This window comes from Dipodomys ordii, unplaced genomic scaffold (assembly GCF_000151885.1).
Source record: "Dipodomys ordii isolate 6190 unplaced genomic scaffold, Dord_2.0 Scaffold106, whole genome shotgun sequence".
Taxonomy (NCBI): domain Eukaryota; kingdom Metazoa; phylum Chordata; class Mammalia; order Rodentia; family Heteromyidae; genus Dipodomys; species Dipodomys ordii.
The window spans coordinates 7,897,637-7,919,685 of NW_012267322.1; the positions used below are offsets into that span (position 1 = coordinate 7,897,637).

At 49.9% G+C, this 22,049-nt stretch overlaps 1 protein-coding gene across 10 annotated transcripts in view; it reads left to right on the forward strand.

The window, feature by feature from the left end:
* The window catches only part of Nlrc5 (NLR family, CARD domain containing 5), a 69,803-nt gene that overhangs the window by 5,699 nt on the left and 42,055 nt on the right, over window positions 1–22,049 (forward strand). For 8 of the 10 annotated variants that reach the window (XR_001175508.1, XM_013027981.1, XM_013027987.1 and 5 more), the window contains exons 2-8: window positions 9,363–9,460; window positions 12,861–13,170; window positions 14,739–14,798; window positions 16,558–16,626; window positions 18,158–19,832; window positions 20,854–20,937; window positions 21,043–21,126. Coding sequence is in view for 9 of the 10 variants with exons in the window: in XM_013027981.1 (XP_012883435.1) it covers window positions 9,422–9,460; window positions 12,861–13,170; window positions 14,739–14,798; window positions 16,558–16,626; window positions 18,158–19,832; window positions 20,854–20,937; window positions 21,043–21,126 (2,321 nt within the window). In the remaining variant the exon portion in view is untranslated. Of the gene's footprint in view, window positions 1–1,125; window positions 1,389–7,386; window positions 7,449–9,362; window positions 9,461–12,860; window positions 13,171–14,738; window positions 14,799–16,557; window positions 16,627–18,157; window positions 19,833–20,853; window positions 20,938–21,042; window positions 21,127–22,049 lie in introns of those variants that run through there. The other 2 variants (XM_013027982.1, XM_013027984.1) reach the window with 2 other exon arrangements.

Consider the following 22,049-nt stretch of genomic DNA (forward strand, 5'->3'; position numbering starts at 1 on the left):
TTCTTCTTCTTCTTCTTCTTCTTCTTCTTCTTCTTCTTCTTCTTCTTCTTCTTCTTCTTCTTCTTCTTCTTCTTCTTCTTCTTCTTTCTTCTCCCTTCTCCTCCTCCTCCTCCTCTTCCTCCTCCTCCTCCTTCTTCTTCTTCATCTTCTTCTTCTTCTTCTTTTGCCTATCATGGGTCTTGAACTCAGGGTCTGGGCACTGTCACTGAGCTTTTTTTGTTCAAGCTTAGTGTTCTACCACTTGAGCCACAGCGCCATTTCTAGCTTTTTCTGTTTATATGGTACTAAAAAATCGAACCCAGGGCTTTATGTATTCTAGGCAAATACTCTACCACTGAGCCGCATTCCCAGCCCCTTAGCGTGGTCTTTTGATTGTTCAAATTCAGCTGTAGGAGTTTCCTCAGCCGACTTATATATCCATGCCCCTTCCAGCTATTGGGACATAGTAGGATATCGCCTTAGCTTGTGAGCCACTGAGAACATATTTCTTATTGTTCTGGAGGCTGAGGTTGTAAGTTGGGGTGTCAGCATGTTGGAGTTCTTGTGAGGCCCCCTTCTGGGGGTACAGATGACTGATTCTGTAATACTTCCTTTCATGAGGACTAGAAAGAACTCTGGGGGGCTTTCATAAGGCGTCAGCTCCATTCACAAGGATGGATCACCTTAGGACTAACCACCTCTTGTAGATCTCCCCCAAACCATCACATTGGGATTTCAACATAGGGATGTGGGTGCAACACAGACGTTCAGTTCTCAGTGGTCAGAGTTTCCACGTGGCTTTGGGCAGAGATGTTTGGTCCTGGGATCAAAGGGTAGACATACACAAGGACTTGGAAGTCCATGGACAATGTGTCCTGCCATGGACCTTGGCATCCGGGCCTTTTCTCTTTCACATCTGGCACCGTCTTTGTTTCCTTCTTCGCCTTCCAAATCCACATAAGTTCCTCCCGGTCATACCAGCCCCCTGCAGTAGGCCAAGGGGATTTCCCGGCCTCCAGTTTTGTTTTCGATTTTGGTATGGCATTACCCAGCATGCCTGCAGGAGGGACACCACCCGAGCCACCACGCCCTGCAGGGACCCACCGCACCAAGGGACGGCTGAGAGGTAGAAGCAAGTGACTGCACTACAGACACCCCCTTGGTCTGCCTTGGTCCCCAGGATTGGGGAGGGGGGACTCTTGGGCAGGCTGGCTCAGCAGGCCCTGGTGTGCTGGAAGCAGGGTGCCAAATGCTGAGAAGGAGGGGACGGCTGGTGTGACCCGTGGCCTCACCGTCACCTGGGCAGCTTGCAGAAGAGCCAGTGCTTGAGACTCACCCAGAACTTGGGCTGGGGCTTGAGGTGTGACCCGTTGGAATTTCTAAAGCACGCTCTCCCCATCCCTACGAAGGTAATTCAAAGGAGAAGACATGCTTGGGAACCTCTGGTTTGAACAATCTAGAAAGAAGTTTCTGGAGTTTGGGGAGATTGTGGGGGCTGAAAACTTGTCCTTAAGGACTTGCTGGGTAGTAGCCATTCCCTGTGCATGCTGGGACAAGAGGTCAAGGTGGAGCAGGAGAGGAAAGGCTTCCTTGACACCTGCCAGGTGGCAGCCAGAATGAGGCTGGCATCCTGTCTCAGAGGAAGTCTGATGGATGGGAAGACTGAGCCTCAAGAAGATGGCAGTGGGGAAGTAGGCCGATGGTAGGAACCCAGGTCCTGGGTTTCACTTGATAAGAAGCCAGGTGAGTGGGGTTCATAGTAAGGAATTGCAGCATCCTCCCACTGGTGACCTGAGCACTTCCTTTCTCCTGCGGGCACCTCGGTTTCCTCATCTGTAACATACTGCGGCCATGTGGTTTATCTCATGGTGATGGCAGGGGAGATAATGGATTTTGGGTTGGTTGGGTTTTATGTGTTATGAGATGGTATATTGCTATCTAGCCCATTCTGGCTTCCAACTCAGGATCCTCCTGTTTAAGCCTGCAAGGAGATGGGATTATACATGTATCACCACGTACAGCTTGAGCTCATGGTTTGATCTCAAAGCTCCCCACATCATCATTGTCCCAGTGCAAACAGATCCAAGATTGATGGAAGAGATCCCATGTTTAGATGGGGACATTGGGCTTTGTTCCTTCTTACCTGTACTCACGGGCCTGAATCCAAGCCTGGGACCCAAGAGGGGAAAATGGCCATGGAAACAGAGGCCTGTGAACCATTCCCATCCCCTCTCCCTCCCTCCTGTCTTTGCTCAGGACAGTGCAATGGAGACAGAGGAAACCCCAGCACTAATCTCTAGCAGGAGAATTAACCTCTGAGCCAGATACCCCAGCCAGGATGCTATATGCCTTGCATCCTGGCCAGCTAGCTGTTTTTGTGACCTCAAAGCAGACAGCTTTGGCCCTGGCTCTTTTCATTGCAGAATCTGCACTCATCTCCTAACCATCACCCAGCGGTGTCTGCACTCATATCTGCCTCCTGGCCCCAAGCTGTGGCACAGAGCTAGTGACAGAGTGTGGGTATGACAGCCCAGCCCCCCCCCCGAGGACCAGTCTGTGGAACTGTGCCCACTTCAGATCCCAGGGTGAGGTCAAGCAGAAGCCAAGCTTCTCCTGAAACCACTCTTCTTTGCTTAGCTTTTTTCCCACTACACTGTCCTGTTTCCCTGACCCCTTCATAAAGAAGTTTGATAAGGGCTGGACATGGTGGCTCATGCCTGTAATCCTAGCTATTCAGAAAGATGAGATCTGAGGAGTGCAATTTAAAGCCAGCTCAGGCAGAGAATTTTTCAAGATCCCATCTCAACCAATAGTTAGGGGCTGTGGTATATGCCTGATATCCCAACTACAGCAGGAAGCATACATAGGAGTATCGTAGTCCATCCCAATCTCAGCCAAAAGTAGGACCCGATCTTAAAAATAACTAGAGCAAAATGGGCTGGAGGTTATCTAGCTTAAGCCAATAGAGCAACTGCCTTGCACATATGGAGCTCTGGTTTCAAACCTCAATACAAAAAAACCCACAAAACCCACAACAAAAAAACTTCCATAAGAAAACCTTATCTTTGGTTCTGCTTTGGGGCTAGAACATCCCACCTTACAGAAGAGGACACTGAGGAAATTATCATCAGTCATGTGGCTGGTAACTTACAGACATCTGGTAGTTGCTCTTACCCAACATCTAGCCTGGCACCAGCATGGAGGGCCACAGGCTACTGGGGAAGCTGATTGGCCAAGAGGAGATGATCCCTCAGGGGGCAAGACCTGCCACAGAAGAGGAAGGAGGGAGGGCTAAGGAGTGAAGGGCTGGGGTGGGGGTGGGATCGTCCTCCCTGAGAAGGTGGCCAGAGCTGAGCTGGAAGGGGGAGAGGTTTGAGAGAAAGGGACAGGGAGGCCGGGCTGGCCCATGCTGGCCTTCTGACTTTATTCTGGTGGTGGTGGTTGAGGCTCAGCACTTCAGGCAGAAATGAAGACAGTCCGGAGCTGAGCTTGAGAGATAGGGGTGAGGCCAAGGAGTGTGAGCACATGGGCAGGCATGGGCCCAGGTGCACTGGAGGTAGAAAGACTATCTAGGTGGAGGGAACAGCATATTCAAAGGCCCGGGGGCTGCAGAGAGAAACCGAATTTGATTTCTGTACTCCTTCCTCCAGTAGCATCCCCCAGGTAGCAGGGAAGATCCCCCAGAGCACAATGACAATGGGAGGGGCTGTGGGTAAGAAAGGAGAAGCTAAGGGGGAGTGATCTCCCTTACAGACCCCTCAGCCCAGGACCCCACTTGCCCCCCCATGTGCCCCCTACCCCTGTCCCTCCTGCTGTCTGGACCGAGAATGGCAAATCCACACACCCTGTTGCCCCATGCCTGTGAGACCCTGTACATCCCCCCCTTTCTTGGAGTCTGATTTCTAACTAGCCTCCCAGGGGACATGTTTGGGATTCCTGGAGGTAACTCCAGCCAAAGGACCCTGCACTAAATGCAAATTGTCTCTTTGTTCTTTGCTAGTTGGCTCTGCTGTCTAACTTTCTACTAAAAAACGTAATAAAACTTTATGTATCTGGGGGGAAAAAAACATGCAAGGCATATGAAAATCCATATGCAAATGAACCGTGCTGGGATGCTGGTGTGCGCTCAGCGGCTGAGTGTGGGACAGTTCCTTCACTCTTAGCTGAATACCCTCAGGCAGACGAGTGAGCGTAGGTTTTTAAAATTACAATGGCTGAGATCCACTTTAAAATCTATTTTGATTAGACAGCACCTAGATGTGGTGTAAAATTCCCCCTGCAAGTGGTCAAAGAGAAATGGGTACGGGGAGGAGGCACCTGTTCAGATTTAGAAACTCACATGAGGCTGCCAGACAGAGTTGTGAGAATTTAAGCAGCTAATGCTGAAGGCAGTTGCTTGCATCAAGCAAATGTTCATCAGGTCTTTTCAACTTTTGTCACTCGCTGTCCCAGTGAAAATAGGCCTGGCCTGGAAAACACACACACACACACACACACACACACTAGTTAAAGTGGTTTCCTCCATAGGTTTCAATTACTTTTCAATCCAAATATCAGCCATAGTGCAACCATTAAACCTCATCTACCTCCTTCCTACTTCTGCTTTAGTGCGCCGTGCTGTGCAGGGGATTTCCATCGTCTGTGCCTACTCCTTGTTCTCTGTTTCTCTTCTCTATACATTGAGGAAATGGCTATTCTAGTTTTTAGTATCAATGTTCATCTGGTTTTTAAACATCAAAATGTATATATTAAAAATGTAGGGCTGGGAAGGTGGCTCAGTGGTAGAGTGTTTGCCTTGCATGCCTGAGGCCCTGGGTTCAATTCCTCATAAACAAAAAGAAAAAAGCCGGAAGTGGCGCTGTGGCTCAAGTGGTAGAGCGCTAGCCTTGAGCTGAAGAGCTGAGGGACAGCGCCCATTCCCAGAGTTCAGGCCCCAAGACCTGACCTCCCCCAAAAAAAAAAGAAAGGAAAAAAAAGTGTGAGGCCCTGAGTTAAAATTCCAGTATCACATAAATAAATAAATAAATGATAGCATTAAAAAATGTAATGTGCCTGGATACTCAGGAGGTAGATTGGAAGGATGGTGGATGGAGGCCAGCCTAGATAAAAAGTTTGTGAGAACTCATCTCAACCTATAGGCCAGGCATGGAGGATTGTGCTCCAGGTTAGTCCAGGGCAAAAACATGAAAAATCTAGATGTCTTAATAAAATGCCTTGTTAAAATTTGAATTTATTTACTGGTATGTTTTGGAGTTCTTTCCATTCTGGAACATACTAAGCTGTCTTGGAGAGGGTTGCTCCAGATGAGTTCATCATTATTTATTTCCCATGAAATCTGCCCTTCCCCCCCCTCCCAAATGCTGCTTTGGCAGCAAGAGGACAATGGATATTCTTGCCTTTGCCCCTGGGGAATCTGACCACCTAGAATGGGCAAGTGACTTATACTCAGTTTTCTCTCCTGTGAAATGGACACATTGTAAGTTTTCACCATGAAGCTCTGTTGCAAAGAATCAGTGTCATGTCACAGGCAGACACTTTCTACAGTGCTCATGCCTAGTGTGCCCCTGTGGCACCTGCCACTTAGAGACCATCAGCTATGTTCCAAGAGTCTATAAGATTCTTATAAGTCCTATGGATTTATAAAAAAATCTATACGTCTCTCAATAAATGTAATTCACTTATATCATTTCTTTTCTCTTTTTGCCACATTTACAAGGATATCTCATAGTTACAGTCCTACAAATACAAATGCTAAGTACAAATTGGATGCACATACTGCCAAATTACCTCTGTCACAGTACAGATTCCCCTCAGAAGCAAACCCCAAGACTTGACACAGCTAGATCGTTTGTTGGGTGATATAAAAAGCAAACACTGGTAGGAGATGAGGAATGGAGACGGGAAAGGTTCCAGCAACCCAGAAGAACAGGCTGACGAGCAGGACCTGCCAGCACCTGCCAGAAGCACGTTACCCACCAGAGAGAGGGGCAGGCGGGCGGCTGCACATCAGCTCTTGGTTGGTGAGATACTGATTGGTTGAAAAACAGCTTGTTGGGGCTGGGAAGGTGGCTCAGTGGTAGAGCGCTTGCCTTGCATGCTCGAGGCCCTGGGTTCGATTCCTCAGCAAAAAGAAAAAAGCCAGAAGTGGCACTATGGCTTAAAGTGGTAGAGCGCTAGCCTTGAGCTAAAGAGCTGAGGGACAGTGCCCAGGCCCAGAGTTCAGGCCCCACAACCGGACCCCAAAAAAAACCCCAGCTTGTTGTCATTTGTGGGGCAGATGCCTTTCCCTGCTGTCTGCTTTCATTTTTCTTTAATATCTGTACTTTCCTATGACATAAACTTTGTTTCTTTTTATTATTGAATAAGATCCCATTGTGTAGATGTAGAATATTTTGTTTGTCCATTCATAAATGGTTGGACCTTTGGGTTGATTTCACTATTTGTCTATTATGGGTATTACTGGCTTGGACATTCAAGATACTCTTATATCTCTTGGATATGGACCTAGCAATGGAATTGGTGGGTTTATAGTGGCATTAAGGTTAACTGCTAAACTGTTTTTCAAAGTGAATGTATCACTTTACATTCTGACAAGCCAGGAAAGAGAGCCTTAGTTTCTCCAAATTCTCCTCTGAATCTCTCCATCATTTCAATATAGCCATCCTACATAGCTGCCAAAAGCTATGTCGTTATATGCAAAATAACTTAAAAACTATTGTGGGGGAGGGGCTGGGAACATGGCTTAGGGGTAGAGGGCTCACCTAGCATCCAGGAGGCCCCGGGTTCGATTCCTCAGCACCACATACACAGAAAAAGCCGGAAGTGGCGCTGTGGCTCAAGTGGTAGAGCGCTAGCCTTGAGTAGAAGAAGCCCAGACACAGAGTACAAGTCCCAGAACCGGCAAAAACAAAACAAAAAAACTGTGTGTGTGTGTGTGTGTGTGTGTGTGTGTGTGTGTGTTAATGGGGTTTGAATTTAGGGCCTCATGCTGCTGAGTCACACCCAAGCCACACCCTTAAATGCTCTAACGGGTCTTGGCACAATAGAAGCAGCTTGTCCTCAGTCCACATACTAATTTAGAGACTTTTTCCCCCTCTTGCTTTTTGTGGTCACCGGTGGTTTGTCTTAGTCATTTTGGATTGTTGTTACAGAATAGCATAGATAGGTGACAGAAAGTTATTGCTCACAGTTCCGGAGCTAGGAAGCCCCCAACACGTGGTCTATGAGGGTTTAGTTCCTGTTTGCAGACAGCTTCCTTTCTCTGTGCCCTTTACTAGAGGACACAGCAAGCTCCTCCACCTCTTCTGTTGGGATTCTAATCCCACCTTGAGGGCACACCCTCATGACCTCATCACCTTCGCCCAGTGCACCTAGAAAGAGCACAGACTTTCACAGCCGGGTTTTACCTGCGCCTGCTCACTCTCTTGCTTTACTTCTGTTAGGATTCCACATATTGTTTTCAAAACATTGTGAGTACCCACGACTCTTCAACAAAACCTCCTCTTTCCTTTCTTTTGTTTCTTTCTTTCTCTCCCTCCCTTCTCTCTCTCTCTCTTTTCTCTTTCTCTTTCTCTCTCTCTCTCTCTCTCTTTCTTTCTGTCTGTCTTGGGGCTTGAACTCAGGACCTGGACACTGCCTCTGAGCTGTTTTACTCAAGGCTAGCTGTCTACCACTTGAGCCTCAGCACTACTTCTGGTTTTCTGGTGGCTAATTGGAGATAAGAGTCTCAGGAAACTGGGTGCCAGTGGCTCACACCTGTAATCATAGCTACTTAGGAGGCTGGGTTCTGAGGATCGAGGTTCAAAGCCAGCCTGGGCAGGAAAGTCCATGAGGCCCTTATCTCCAATAAAAACCACTAGAAAACCAGAAGTGGCACGTTGGCTTAAGCGGTAGAGTGCTCGCCTTGAGCTGAAGAGCGCAGAGATAGTGCCCAAGCCCAGAGTTCAAGCCCTATGACAGACAAAAAAAAAAAAAGTCTCATGGATTTTCCTGCCCTGGCTAGCTTTGAACCATGACCCTCAGCTCTCAGCCTCCTGAGTAGCTAGGATTACAGGCATGAGCCACTGGTGCTTAGCTCTTTTCTTATTTCTATTATAGTACTTACCAGCATCACATTAGAATGTGCCCATTAATGTGCATTTCTCTAAAGTTCTGGAACTTTCTAGTTGAATTCTTCCAGATTCATAGGTGTAGGAGCAGAGCCTGCATTGATCTTTGGCCTTGATTTTTTTGGGGGGGAGGGGTCCAGTTGTGGGGCCTGAACTCTGGGCCTGGGCGCTGTCCCTCAGCTCTTTATCTCAAGACTAGTACTCTACCACTTGAGCCACAGCGCCACTTCCGGCTTTTTTCTTTTTCTGCTTATGTGGTGCTGAGGAATCGAACCCAGGGCCTCAAGCATGCAAGGCAAGTGCTCTACCACTGAGCCACCTTCCCAGCCCCTGGCCTTGATTTACTTATGATGTATTGGTTTAGTTTTCAGCAGCACTGGTGCAGTAGTGAGTACTAGGTACTGGGTTTCAAGAGTAACTCAGGGCCTCATGCCTTCTAGGCAGAGGGTCTACCACTTGAACCAAGCTCTCAGACTTCTTGCTTCTATGTACTTTCTTCTCTTTTTTAAATAAAATATATTTATGTTTGCATTTTGTTTTTTATTCTCTTTCTTGAACTTCACAGGAACTTGGTTTTCCTGTGCTTCCTTATGAGGCATAGATTTCCAGGAATGTATTACATAGTCATTGGCACTGGTGTGTCTTTTTAGTGTGTTCTTGGTGACATGGTTTCCCTTTAAGGACATTTGCCAAGCCAGGCACTGGTGGCTCATGCCTACTATCCTAGCTGCTCAGGAGGCTGAGAGCTGAGGATCACAGTTCAAAGCCAGCTGGGGCAGAAAAGTCCAAACTGAGACATTTATCTCCAATTAACCATTTGCAAACTAGAAGCGGTGCTGTGGCTCAAAGTGGCAGAACACTAGCCTTGAGTGGAAAAGGTCAGGGACAAGCCCTGAGTTCAAGTCCCACACCTGACCAAAAAAAAAATGCTTTTTTGTTATTCAAAGTGTACTTTGTAGCATAGTAAGAAGGAAGATCACCAATCCTAGCCTTCTAGGCTTGCTGTGAGGAAAGATTCACCTTAGGCCAGGCTCATCCCATTTCCAGGGGGATGTATGGGCTGTCTTGATGGTCACAGGTGACACCTGAGCTCTGCGTTGGAGAAGCAAGCGTGGCATCGTGTGCTCTAAGTGTGGCAGGAAGGGAAGGCAGGGAGGCTGGGCTGTGTTTGGGGAAGAATGCTATCTGCACCCGAAGGTGAAGGCACTTGTATGAGCATGGTTCTTCTTGGGGTTTGGATGAGTGTGGTAAACTCCCGGTGTCCTCTCTCCTTAGGGCCTGCACTATGGGAACTTCCTGCAAAGCTCAGGACAGGGGACAGGACGCAGACACCCATGACTCCCTGGAACATCTATCATGAACCAAGAGACCAGGTTGGTTCCCCCCCACACACACTTCCCTTCCCCTCATTTCCTCTTCCCATTCATCCACTCCTTCTCTTCCTCCTGCTGCTGCTTTCTCCTCATCAGCTGTATGTCATGGCTACTAGTCCTGGCTATGGCCCTTCTGTGCTAGGAATGGATGGAAAATAACAGCCAGGCAGAGAAGCTCTTCTGTGCTGGCAGACCTGGGTCTTCAAGTGCCAAAGATATGGACTCTGAGGCTTATAGCTCTAAATCCTGAAAGCCAGAGGCCTGTGGCTCTAGGTGTTAGAAACTAGAGACTTACAGCCTTAGGCAATCAGGCTGGAAAGCTTATAGCTCTGAGCAGGGCCACCCACAGCTGTAAGCCTGGGTGTAACACTCAGCTCTCTGCTAGTGTAACCCTCCACTCTTAGCAGTGGCCAGCGGCAGCAGTTGATGGTGCCAGTCACTGTCACCGCTCTGAGCTGAACTGAGTGTAGGAACTTCATCGGCAGCAGCAGGTAGTCCTACAGCTCCTGGACCTTGGGTGCCAGGCCCTTGGAAAATTAACTAGCATCTTAGAGCTCTGAGGCCTTGAGTATCGAGGCCCTTGATCCACAAGGTTTGGCAATTCCCTGATGGCTTCAGCTTTTACAGCCACGTCATTCTTCTGACTTCTCCATATGTTCACAGTTCATCACCCAAGGGGCCTCCATTCCCTGTCTTTTCCCTGTTCACTGTCGGGAGCTCTAGCCACCTTCCTGCGGCTACTTCTGCCACCAAGGCAGCCACTGCTCCTGCCTCCACTGTCATTTGGCCCTTGCCACCATCTCCTCTCCACGTCTCCTGCCAGCCACTCCCTCCATAATAAACAGCACAAGCGGGCAAGGAAAGACCACTTGGGAGATGCTTTCTCCCTCCCTCCTTCCTTCCCTCCCTCCCTCCCTCCCTTCCCTCCTTCTTTCCTTCCTTCCTTCCTTCCTCCCCTCTCTCCTTCCTTCCTTCTATCCTCCTTCCTTTCTTTCTTCCACCCTTCTTCCTCCTTCTTCCTTGTGAGCCAAGGATCTATCTACTGAACTCTGCCCTCAAGGCTATTTCCCGAGGAAGTCAATGTCTAATAATGATGAATATTGTGCTGCTTTTTTTTCTCCCAGGGACTGTTATTCTTTTTTTTTGGTCAGTCATGGGGCTTGAACTCTAGGCGTGGGCGCTATCCCTGCACACTTCAGCTCAAGGCAAGTGCTCTACTGCCTGAACCACAGTGCCACTTCTGGTTTTCAAGTGGTTTATTGGAGATAAGAGTCTCATGGACTTTCCTGCCTGGGGCTGACTTTGAACCGAGATCTTCAGATCTCAGCCTCCTGAGTAGCTAGGATTACAGGCGTGAGCCACCGGTGCCCAGCTTGGGACTGTTACTCTTAAACAGTTTCCTAGGATGGGACAGCAGTGATGGAATCAAGTACTATATTAGACAGGTTACAAAGGGGATTTGAGGATGAGCCACCATGCCTTTCCAGGCACCCTTACCTCCCTCCCACTGTGTTGCTGGGCTGGTTTCTTCATGGACAATGTGAATTTGACACCATAGCTCATCTAAAAAGCTACACCCTAGCTATGATCACATTCCTGTGCTCAGCTCACCTGTTCAGTGGCACTGCTGAGTCCTGTCTGAGGGATGGGAGCCTATTCCATAGATTCTCATGCTTCGTCTGAATGAGGACCTATGCTGGTAGTCCAATTGAGGAAGGGTGACCAGCAAGGGGCGCATGCCCAATTGGTCTTTTCTAGGGGCCCAGTGAACAGCTGGGGTCTAAATCCACGGAACATGTGGTGAGATTTGGTAATGCTTGGTCCTAGTGGACCTCTTACTCTTGGCAGAGGTAGAGATGGGAATCTCTGAAGTTTTGAGGATTAGTTAAAATGCAGAACACCCTAAGAACCATGCTTGCCTGACCCAGTGTGTTCTTCCTATGTGTTCACTTCTATCACTAGGGAAAGAGTACTATAAAATGCACCTGGAAATGTATGCCACATTCTGCCCTTAGGAGGCCCACTAGCAGTTAACAAATCCCCCAGCTGTTGGGTGATTAGATGGTTTATGAATAATCTCACAGTGAACATCTCTGCAGTTGAATTTTTAATGTCTTCGCAGAGAGATTTCTTTTTTTTTTTTTGTGGTCGGTTGTGGGGGCTGAACTCTGGGCCTGGGCGCTGTCCCTCAGCTCTTCAGCTCACGGCTAGTGCCCTACCACTTGAGCCACAGCGCCACTTCCAGCTTTTTTCTGCTTATGTGGTGCTGAGGAATCGAGCCCAGGACCTCATGCATGTGAGGCAAGCATTCTACCACTGAGCCAACTTTCCAGCCCCGCGCAGAGAGGTTTCTTAAGATTCGAGGACTCGAAATAGAGTTGTAGATCAAAGAGACTGACATTAGTTAGGCTTTTGCTGTGTGAATGCCCTTTATTCTCTATTTAAACCCCTACCAGCTGGCTGTTGGCAAGTTCCAGATTAGAAGAGAATTAGAGAGAAAAGGGATGGCTTGTGTTCGCAGAGATTAGAGTTCACAGCAAGCAGCAGAAATCCCCAAGCCACAGTGGTTTGAATAGAATAAAAGTGTATTTGTCTACCAGGTAATAAAGATCCAGTCAGAGTCTAGAATAGGCAGGCAGCTTAACCTATACCTTCCTCAGGACTGGCTTCTGCCTCGTAATCCAATGTGGCTACCCAAGGTCTAGCCATCACATTGACATTCCAGCCAACAGGAAGAAGCAACAAAGGGCAGATAGCACTTCCACTAACATCCCAGCGATCAAAACTTAATGACCTAGTGATAGGGAACTGTAAGAAAGGTCTATTCATTTTTTTATTGTTAGTGAAAATATTAGGAAAGTTTATTAGGCTAGAAATAAGGAAGAGAAAGAGAGATTCTGTGATGGAGGAATGACACAGGGAGCCAGCACTCAGATCACCTTCAGCCACCTTCTGATGTCTACCAGGTTACAAATCATTTCCTTGGGTAAGATAGGGGGAATTCGGTATGAGAAGGTACACATAGCCAAAATAGCCCAAGTCACCAGCTGGTTTGGGTAGCCCTATAGTCCATTGTCCCAGAGGTCAAGGGTGGCCTTGTTACAATGAGTCATTGATGCCTGGCAGGCAGGTGATCCGGTCCTCCTGGATTCCAAGATGGAAAAGAAGTCTGTTCTCAATGATTGGGGGTGTTCAGAAATTCTGGTACTTTATGTCTCTGACATAAAGGTGGACTGAGAGCAACTTCAATGGTCTGTGAAAACCAGAACAAATCCTCATCTTCAGGGAATGAACCAGACCATTCTAGATAGCTGGGCACAGGAACAGAGGTGAGGGAAGGGATGCAGAAGACCCACTAAACGCATCTTCCCCAGCTCAGCCGTCCACCTTGTCCCTGCAGGACCAGCCCCTCATGGATTCCTTCAGCCACCAGCCAGACAGCAGGAGCCTGTGGAGCTGGCTTGTGAGTTTGCTCAGCAAACATCAAGAATGGCTGAGCGCTAAGATGCAGTTCTTCCTCCCTTCTGTGGAGCCGAACTCCAGTGATGAGGCCCTAGATGTGGAGCAGAGGGTCACCCAGCAACTCAACAAGCTGCACGCCCAAGGGCCGGCCACCTGGCAATCGCTGGTGCACTCCATGTGCATGGAGCTGGAGGTACCTCTGGAGCTGGAGGTGCTTCTGCTCAGCACTTCGGGCTGTGATAAAGATGGTAAGAGTGGCTGGGTGATGGGGTGGGGAAGGGTCCAGAACAGCCAGCCTAAGCCCCATGTCCAGGGGAGCCACGGGACACCCCGACCTGCCCAAGTCTCTCCGTGCAGGTGAAGCAAAGCCAGGAGCAATGCTGAATCGTTCTGGGCACGTCTCAGCACTACAGGACTGGATGTCCAAGCACTCAAGGAGCCCAGAGGCCAGGAGGGGAAAGACCAAATGATTTCTTCCAGCCAGAAACCCCAAGTAGCCCACAAAGCCCAAGGCCTCTTTTGTTCATTTGTTTGGACAGTACTGAGTTTGAACTCTGAGCCCTGGGCTTGCTAGGCAGCTGCTGCAGCCATGCCCTCCCCTTCGAGGCTTTTACTTTAGATACTTCTTTGGATAGGGTCCCCTGCTTTTTGGCTGAGGTCACCCTTAGACTGAAACCTTAGCTATAACTCTCGGGTAACTGGGAACCACAAGCATGCCCAACTTACTGGTTAAGATGGGGATTTGCTAACGTTTTGCCTGAGCTAGCCTTAACCCTCAATAATCTTGATCTCTGCCTCATGAGTAGCTAGGATTACAGGCATGAACCACTGCACTAGTCTCCAAGAGGCTTCTTCTCTCTCTCTCTCTCCCTCCCTCCCTCCCTCCCTCCCTCCTTCCTTCCTTCCTTCCTTCCTTCCTTCCTTCCTTTTCTTCCTTCCTTCCTTCATTTCCTTCCTTCCTTCATTTCCTCCCTTCCTTCTTTCTTTCTTTTCCTTTTAATTATCTTTGGAAGTTTGAACTCAGAGCTTCTTACTTGTTAGGCAGGTCTATACCACCTGAGCCATGTCTCCAGCTCCTTTCTAGCTTGGGTTATTTTCAAGGTGGGGGTCTTGCTTCATGCTTGAGTGGCCTCAGCTGCAATCCTCCTTCTTGTACTTCTTCATGTTGCTGGGGATGACAGGTAAACACCACGGTACTCAGCCATGGGTCAAGACCAAGTCTCTCAAACTCCTTTTTGCCTGGGCTGGCCTTGAATCTCTACCAACCAAGTAGCTAGGGTTACAGGCCTGAGTCAGCCATCATGCCCAGCCTGAGTCCATTCCAAGGAGCTTCCTTAAGCAGCATGACCAGAAGCGATAATAAGGGAAGGCATTCTGCAGGCAGGTTTCACTCTGTTCAGGTCAATGGACATTGAGCACTGTTTGCACAGCATTTAGGGGAAGGGAAAGACACTGAGAACCCATGGGATCCTTGCGCATAAAGCAGGACTCAGACAAGTGCTCTACCAAGGTTGGTGTGGGGAAAATGCAGGAGGAGGGGCAGGCCCATACTTGCATACATGTGCTGATATACATAGCACATGCACGTGTGTAAACACACATCAGTGGACAGACAGGCGGAAAGACATACCCATGCACAGAGGCATCTTCTGTGTTTGGGGCTCACGACCAGCTTCCCTCCTCAGGTATCTGAGCTAACTTCATTGCCTCCCTGCCTGGTACCCATGCAGCGGCCTGAGCCCTGAGCAGACCCCTGGCCAAGCTGTGCAGCATACTGCCACATTCACGGCATATTCTCTCCTGCCTTCTTTTGCAGAGTTCCCTGAGCAGCTGGGAGCTGATGAGGAGAGTCAACTTGAACCTCTACTCCACCATGGTGAGGCCTGGGATTGAGGGCCGATAAATGATGAATGGCGCCATTCCCAACTTAACCTGCAGACACCCCTACACAAGCCCCCCCTCCCCACCTCCACTCTGCACTTCTCCCAGAGCTACAGCTTTCAAGGCCTGCATTGCCAGTTCCCAGGGGTCTACTCTGGTGTCCCCTAAAGAGTCTGCAGGTGTCAGCCCTTGGACACGTTGTCTGGCGTCACTGTCACTAGGGAAGCCTCCTGCCTTGTCCCTGCCTCTATGCTCAGGGCTTGCCTTCTCCCCCCACCCCACCATGTCTGAGTCAGGCTTTCCAGAAAGCTATAATCAGTCCTTAGGACCCCTCAACCTGACACCCACAACTACCACTGCACCCAAACAGACAGAACCTGGAGGGTCAGCCATCAAATGGTGACTGCCTCACTGATTCTTAGGCAAAAGTCTTAGAAACTAACTTTTTCCCCTCCCTCCTTCCTTCCTTTCTTCCTTCCTTCCTTTCTTCCTTCCTTCCTTCCTTCTTTCCTTCCTTCTTTCCTTCCTTCCTTCCTTCTTTCCTTCCTTCCTTCCTTCTTTCCTTCCTTCCTTCCTTCTTTCCTTCCTTCCTTCCTTCCATCCTTCCTTCCTCTCTCCCTTACTCCCTCCCTCCCTCCCTCCCTCCCTCCCTCCCTTCCTTCCTTCCTTCCAATGTATTGGTACAGGGTCTTGAACTCAGGGCCTCATGATCTAGTTCGACTTTCTCACTCAAGGCTGGCACTCTACCACAAGCCACACTTCCATTTCCAGCTTCAGCTGCTTAAATGGAGATAAGTCTCTTAGGGACTTTCCTGCCTGGGCTGGATTTTAACTGCAATCCTCAGATCTCAGCCTCCTGAGTAGTTTGGATTATAGGCGTGAAACACTGGTGCTCCACATTTTTCCTTCAGTCCTCCAGAAAGGCATTAGACTTTCAGAATCCATGCAGCCAGACAAGAACTCACTTCGTTCAATGAAGCGAGGAAATGTGGGTGATGAGAAATGAGGGTGCTACACGGCTGACAGGAAGCGTAGATCACAGGCCTGGCCAAGCCTGTTGGAAGCTTTGCTCTTAGAACCAGTTCTCTCCTTCCTTCCTTCCTTCCTTCCTTCCTTCCTTCCTTCCTTCCTTCCTTCCTTCCTTCCTTCCTTCCTTCCTTCCTTCTTTCCTTCCTTCCTTCTTTCCTTCCTTCCTTCTTGCCTTCCTTTTTCCCCTCTTTCCTTCCTTCTTTCTTTTTTTTTTTTTGGGTCCAGTCATGGGGCCTGAACTCTGGGCCTGGGCACTGTCCCTCAGCTCTTCAGCTCAAGGATAGCACTCTACCACTTGAGCCACAGCGCCACTTCCGGCTTTTTTTCTTTTTTTGCTTATGTGGTGCTGGGGAATGGAACTCAGGGCCTCATGCATGCAAGGCAAGTGCTCTACCACTGAGTCCTTCCTTCCTTCCTTCCTTCCTTCCTTCCTTCCTTCCTTCCTTCTTACCTACCTTCCTTCCTTCCCAAGTGGAGAGCCAGTCATGGAGTGCTTAGGGATGAACATTTCTGGTGCTGCTCTCTGCACCCTGAGTGGGAGACCCCAGGACCAGAGCCTCCAGCCCTGCAAGCCCCCTTGCCCATCACCTGCCTCCTTCTCATCCCCAAGTATGATGTACTTGTCTGTCAGTGGCTGTTTGCAGAATGGAGCCACCCAAAGGTGCCATCTAGGCTCCCAGTTGCTCCTTGAGTCCTTCCTTCCTTTTTTTCTTCTCTTTCTCCAGGCCTCAAGCACCCTCCTCAGAGCTGTGAGTCCTCACCATGCCCCAAGTACTGCAGGAAACAGCAGCTAGGTGGGTGCCACGGTTGGGAGAGACCCCCAACAGAAAGACTGGGCTGCCTGATTCCTGGACACAGATCCCAGACCCTGATCTAGGCTGGAAGATTTGTGGTCCAATTCTTGTCTTCCAGACTCCCAAGAGAGAAGAATTCAAGGTCTTGGTGGGCAGAGGAGGGGGCTGGGGCACCTGGAGAGGAGCTGGAGGGTCACAGCCTGGCTGGCCAGGCTCTTCCAGAGCCACTACATAGAAATGACAAGCACAGCCTCAGGCCTGGACCTCCACTGTCTGGTTGGAGTAAGCAGAGATAAGCGATGACAAAGACGCCTGGGAAAAGTCCTGAGGCAGAGGTCCTAGGGCCCTCAGGGAGACACGGGGTCTCTCGAGGTGAACCTCACTCATCCTACCCACACATACACTGTGGGTCTAGTCGTGGTGAAGAAGTCACATCTATTGGAAAATAGGTAATTTGTTTGTGTGCCAGTACTAGGACTTGAACTCAGAGCCTGGGTGTTGTCCCTTGGCTTTTTCACTCAAGGATCAGCTCTTTTACTTGAGCCACAGCCATACTTCTGGCTTTTTGCTGGTTAATTGAAGATAAGAGGCTCCTAGACTTTCCTGCCTGGGCTGGCTTGGAACCATGATCCTTGGATTTCAGCCTCCTGCATAGTCACGTTTACACCTGAACCACTGGTGCCCAGCAAAACAGACAATGTTTTGCATTCGTTTGTCTACTCCCCAGTCCTTCCCCGGCCATCTCAGACCTTCCAATGACTCAAGAATGAGCAGGTTAACACCTGGCCATGTGGAAGCCAGACACATGGTCTAATAGGCCAGTTCAAGGCCCATGGGTTGTTAATGCTCACTCCTGGATATCACAGAACTGAAACACCCGAGAGAGACCTGGAGCACAGGAGTCCTGCTGGAAGGGATTGTTCTAATAAGATCTTGCCAAGCAAACCCTCCAGCTCTTGAACATTTTATACACTCGCATGGTTAACAGAAACCAAGGCAGCCATGACCATGGGCCCCATTCTCACCAATCCAGCGGCTGCCTGAGCCGCCACTATTGCTAAGACTTTGAGTAGCATCAAAATTTTTATTGTGAGTGGGGCACCAGAGGCTCACACCTATAATCCTAGCTACTCAGGAGGTTGAAATTTGATTTTAGGATCAAGGTTCAAATCCAAGAGGCTCATGCTTTTTGAAGCCAGCCCAGGCAAGAAAGTCTGTAACTCTCATCTCTCATTAACTACCAGAAAACCAGAAGTGGAGCCTGGGGCTCAAGGTGGTAGAGCACTAGACTTGAGTAAAATAGCTTAGAGACAGCACCCAGGCGCCAAGTTCAAGCCCCATGCCAAACCAAAAAGAAAAAAGGTCAAGGAAGAGTTCAAGGCCTTAAGTTCAAGTCTGGCACAAGGAACAACAACAAATCCTATTGTGCCCTTACACCTATTATTAAGGCTAGAGACACCTGATATTGGGGTCATGGCATGGGCAGAGGGCCTGGGCTCCTGTTTTCACACCTTCTGTCTGTCCCCAGCAGAGTTGGCCCACAAGTACTTGGAGCTCCTAAAGGCATTTGTCCACCAACACCATGACAGCAAATGCTGGGGGCCAGAGGAGACCCTCACCACCCACCAGTACTACATACCCACCATCCTGCAGTGGAGCCGGGCCACAGCACCCTTGGACACCCAGGAGAGGACCATCAAGAGAGACTTCAAGACAGAAGATGGCGGCGATGTGGACTTCCAGGATCTCTTCAACTTCAGGACCCACAAGGGCCCACGAGTGACCGTGCTCTTGGGAAAGGCCGGCCTGGGCAAGACCACACTAGTCCGGAGGCTCCGCCAGAAATGGGCTGATGGCCAGCTGGGCCACTTCCAGGCCCTATTCCTTTTTGAATTCCGCCAGCTCAACCTGATCAAAGGCTTCCTGACGCTGCGCCAGCTCCTCTTTGATCTGTACCTGAGCCCCGAATCAGGCTCCGACGCTGTCTTCCAGTACCTACAGGAGAAGGCCAACAGAGTCCTGCTGATCTTTGACGGGCTGGATGAGGCCCTCCACCCCTGCTCTGACAAGGAGACTCTAAGTCCTGATGGCGCAGCCTCAGTCCACACCCTCTTCTCCAATCTCTGCCGTGGAACCCTCCTACCTGGCTGCTGGGTGATCACTACCTCCCGTCCAGGGAAACTGCCCACTTGCCTGCCCAGAGAGGTAGCTATGGTCCATATGTGGGGCTTCGATGGGCAGCGGGTGGAGGAGTACATGAGCCACTTCTTCAGTGGGCAGCCTTCTAAAGAGATGGTCCTGGAAGAGCTGCGTGCAAATGGGCGTCTTCGGAGCATGTGTGCAGTACCCACGCTGTGCCGAATCACCTGCCTCTGCCTCCATCATCTGCTCCCCAGAACCCCCACGGACCAGTCTGCAGCCCTCCTGCCCACAGTGACTCAGCTCTACATGCAGATGCTGCTTTCCCTCAGCCCCTGTGAGGATCTCCCTGCCGGCTCCCTGCTGGGCCTTGGAGAGGTGGCCCTGGGAGGCCTGGACTCTGGAAAGGTTATCTTCTACTCAGGGGACATTCCACCAGCCTTGCTGGCTTTTGGAGCTACCCACAGCTTGCTGACCTCTTTCTGCACCTGCACAAGCCCTGGGCACTGGGAGACAGGCTATGCATTTGCCCATCTCAGCCTGCAGGAGTTTTTTGCTGCCCTGTACCTGATGGCCAGCCCTCTGGTGGACAGAGATACACTCACTGGCCATGTCACCCTTAATTCCCACTGGGTGCTTCGGACCAAAGGTAGAGTGGGCCTCTCCGATAAACTCCCCACCTTCCTGGCAGGCCTGGCTGCTCACACCTGCGGTCCATTCCTCAGCCACCTGGCCAAGAGGAATGAAGCCTGGGTGTGCTGCAGGCAGGCTGCTGTTGTGCAGGTTCTGAGAAAGTTGGCCACCCAGAAGCTCACAGGGCCAAAGTTGGTGGAGCTGTGTCACTGTGTAGCTGAGACCCAGGAGGCTGAACTGGCCACTCTCGCTGCTCAAGGCTTCCCTTACCATCTGCCCTTCCACAATTTCCCACTGAACTTTGCAGACCTGACTGCCCTGACTGGCATCCTGGGACACAGAGCTGACCCTCTGCACCTGGAGTTTGAGGGCTGCCTCCTGGAGCCCCGCTGCCCTGAGGCTCTGATAGGCTGTGGAGGGATAGAGTCTCTCAGGTGAGTAAGGTCAGAGGAGGATGAGGGAAGATGTAGGAGGGACATGGGGCTTGGGGAGAGCAGAGGCCAGCCAGCCTGATGATCCTGTGAAGGAGTCTGGATTCAAATTTTGAGTATCAGAACAGAACAGCCCCACCCACCCACTGGCTTGTGATACTCGACAGGTCCTCTAGAATCCTGCAACATCTTCCTGCTACCTGTGGCTTCTGGACTCTATTCATCATGCGCTGTGCTGCTTGAAGCTGATGTTGGGGCAGGTGATATGACCACTCTAGGCTTCTTTCTAAAATGATTTCATATTTAACACCTCACTCATGGGGTCCTTATGAGAAGGAGATGGAAGCAGGCATGGTAGACAGGTCTCAGCACACCTGGTCCACAGCCAGGGCTGCATGTCTGCATTGGCAAGAGAAAAAGTAAGGCTGTTATTACAAAGGCGCATTTCCCAAATATGGGGAATGGAATCCTTAGAGTTGTGTTTCTCCCTCATGGAAGAGTCAGAGGTGAACAATCCAGGCTAGCAGGATGTCTTTGCTCCACGCCATCATGCAGAGATCCAGCCCCTTAGCATAGTCAAAGCTGGGTTCTGGCCATTTCTCTGCTCTGGCTTAGGGAGAAGGGAAAAGGTAAGTGTGAAGACAAACTCAGTGTGTTAAAGGTCAGCCTTGGAATTAGGATCCGTCCCTCCCAGTCATACAGCACTGGTGAGGAAACAGCCACTCCAGGCTGCCAAGGAGGCTGGGAAATATGTCTTCTGGTTGGAAAACCATGTTCCCAGCTATAGCTCTTTTTCCCTGTATGAAGGGGAGAATTGTTTAATGGCTGAAGCAGTTAGTGCTGTAATCTTATTACTACTTCAACAACTACTGCTACAACATTGAACTTCATTTGTGTGGCCTGGAGTGGTGGGAGCTAGCTCTGCTCCATATAGTGTGTTTTGAGCAGGGAAAGGGGAAGATGCTGATGATCTCCAAGCCCCACCCAGCTCTGATCATCTGACACTTTGCTTCTCCCTGTGCAGCTTTAAGAGCAGAAAGTGTGGTGACGCATTTGCTGAAGCCCTGTCAAGGAGCTTGCCTACCATGAAGAGCCTACAGAAGCTAAGGTAAGCCAGGGATTGCAACCAAAAGAGCTTCATCTGAGGATGCCTAGTATGTCCTACTTGCTCCCATGACTCTGTTCCTCTTCATCACCTTTGCTTGCCTTGTAGGTTAGTGGGAAGTAAGGTCACGGCCCGAGGCATCAGCTACTTGGTGCAGGCTTTGCCCCTGTGTCCACAGCTGGAGGAGGTCAGGTGAGTGATCGTCAGGAGGGCTCACTGGCTGGGGAGAAGAGTCACTGCCAAGCCCCTGGGATACCTCTGGACCCTGTATTTGACATCAGGACATGGCCAATAAGATTTGCAGTGAGACTCAGACAGGGAGGTAACGATGCAAGAACAAGGTTGGCTGAAGCCAAAAGCAAAACTCCTGAGGATTGCAGAGCAGGGTTGCTCATAGTTAACATTGGGCTACCTTGATGGAACATGAGTTTTGAGGCTCTCTTCCTTTCTTCTGTGACTCCCTAGGAGAAGGGATAGCAGTGTGCAGGCAGGAGGCAGGCTCTGTGGGTATACATAAACGCATGTAACATGCTTTTACATTCCGTACGTGTGTAAGCATTTGCATACAAATGACATTCCCTTGCTCAAGTATGAGCCCTCCACAGCCCTGTTCACAGATAAGCAGGTGTGCAGCACCCACGTGCACACTTAGGTGCAAGCACACATTGAGCACATACACCAGGTTACCCTCCCCTGTGTTTGGGACTGAATGCTCTGGGGAGAAGGTGGGGTTGGGGACACTCCAGCCACTCAAAGACCACTGCTGGCTTCTATGGTACTTTCATGAGATTTAGAAAGGCTACCTTAAGCTGGGCACCAGTGGCTCACACCTGTAATCTTAGTTACTCAGGAAGCTGAGATCTGAGGGTTGCAATGCCAAGCCAGCCTGATCAAGAAAGTTTGTGACTTACCTTCAGTTAACCAACAAAAGGCCAGAAGTGGATCTGTAGCCCAAGTGGTAAAGCACTAACCTTGAGCAAAAATGCTAAGGAGCAGCACCCAGGCTCTGAGTTCAAGGCCCAGTACTGGCACAAGAAGGAAGGAAGGAAGGAAGGAAGGAAGGAAGGAAGGAAGGAAGGAAGGAAGGAAGGGAGGAAGGGAGGGAGGGAGGGAGG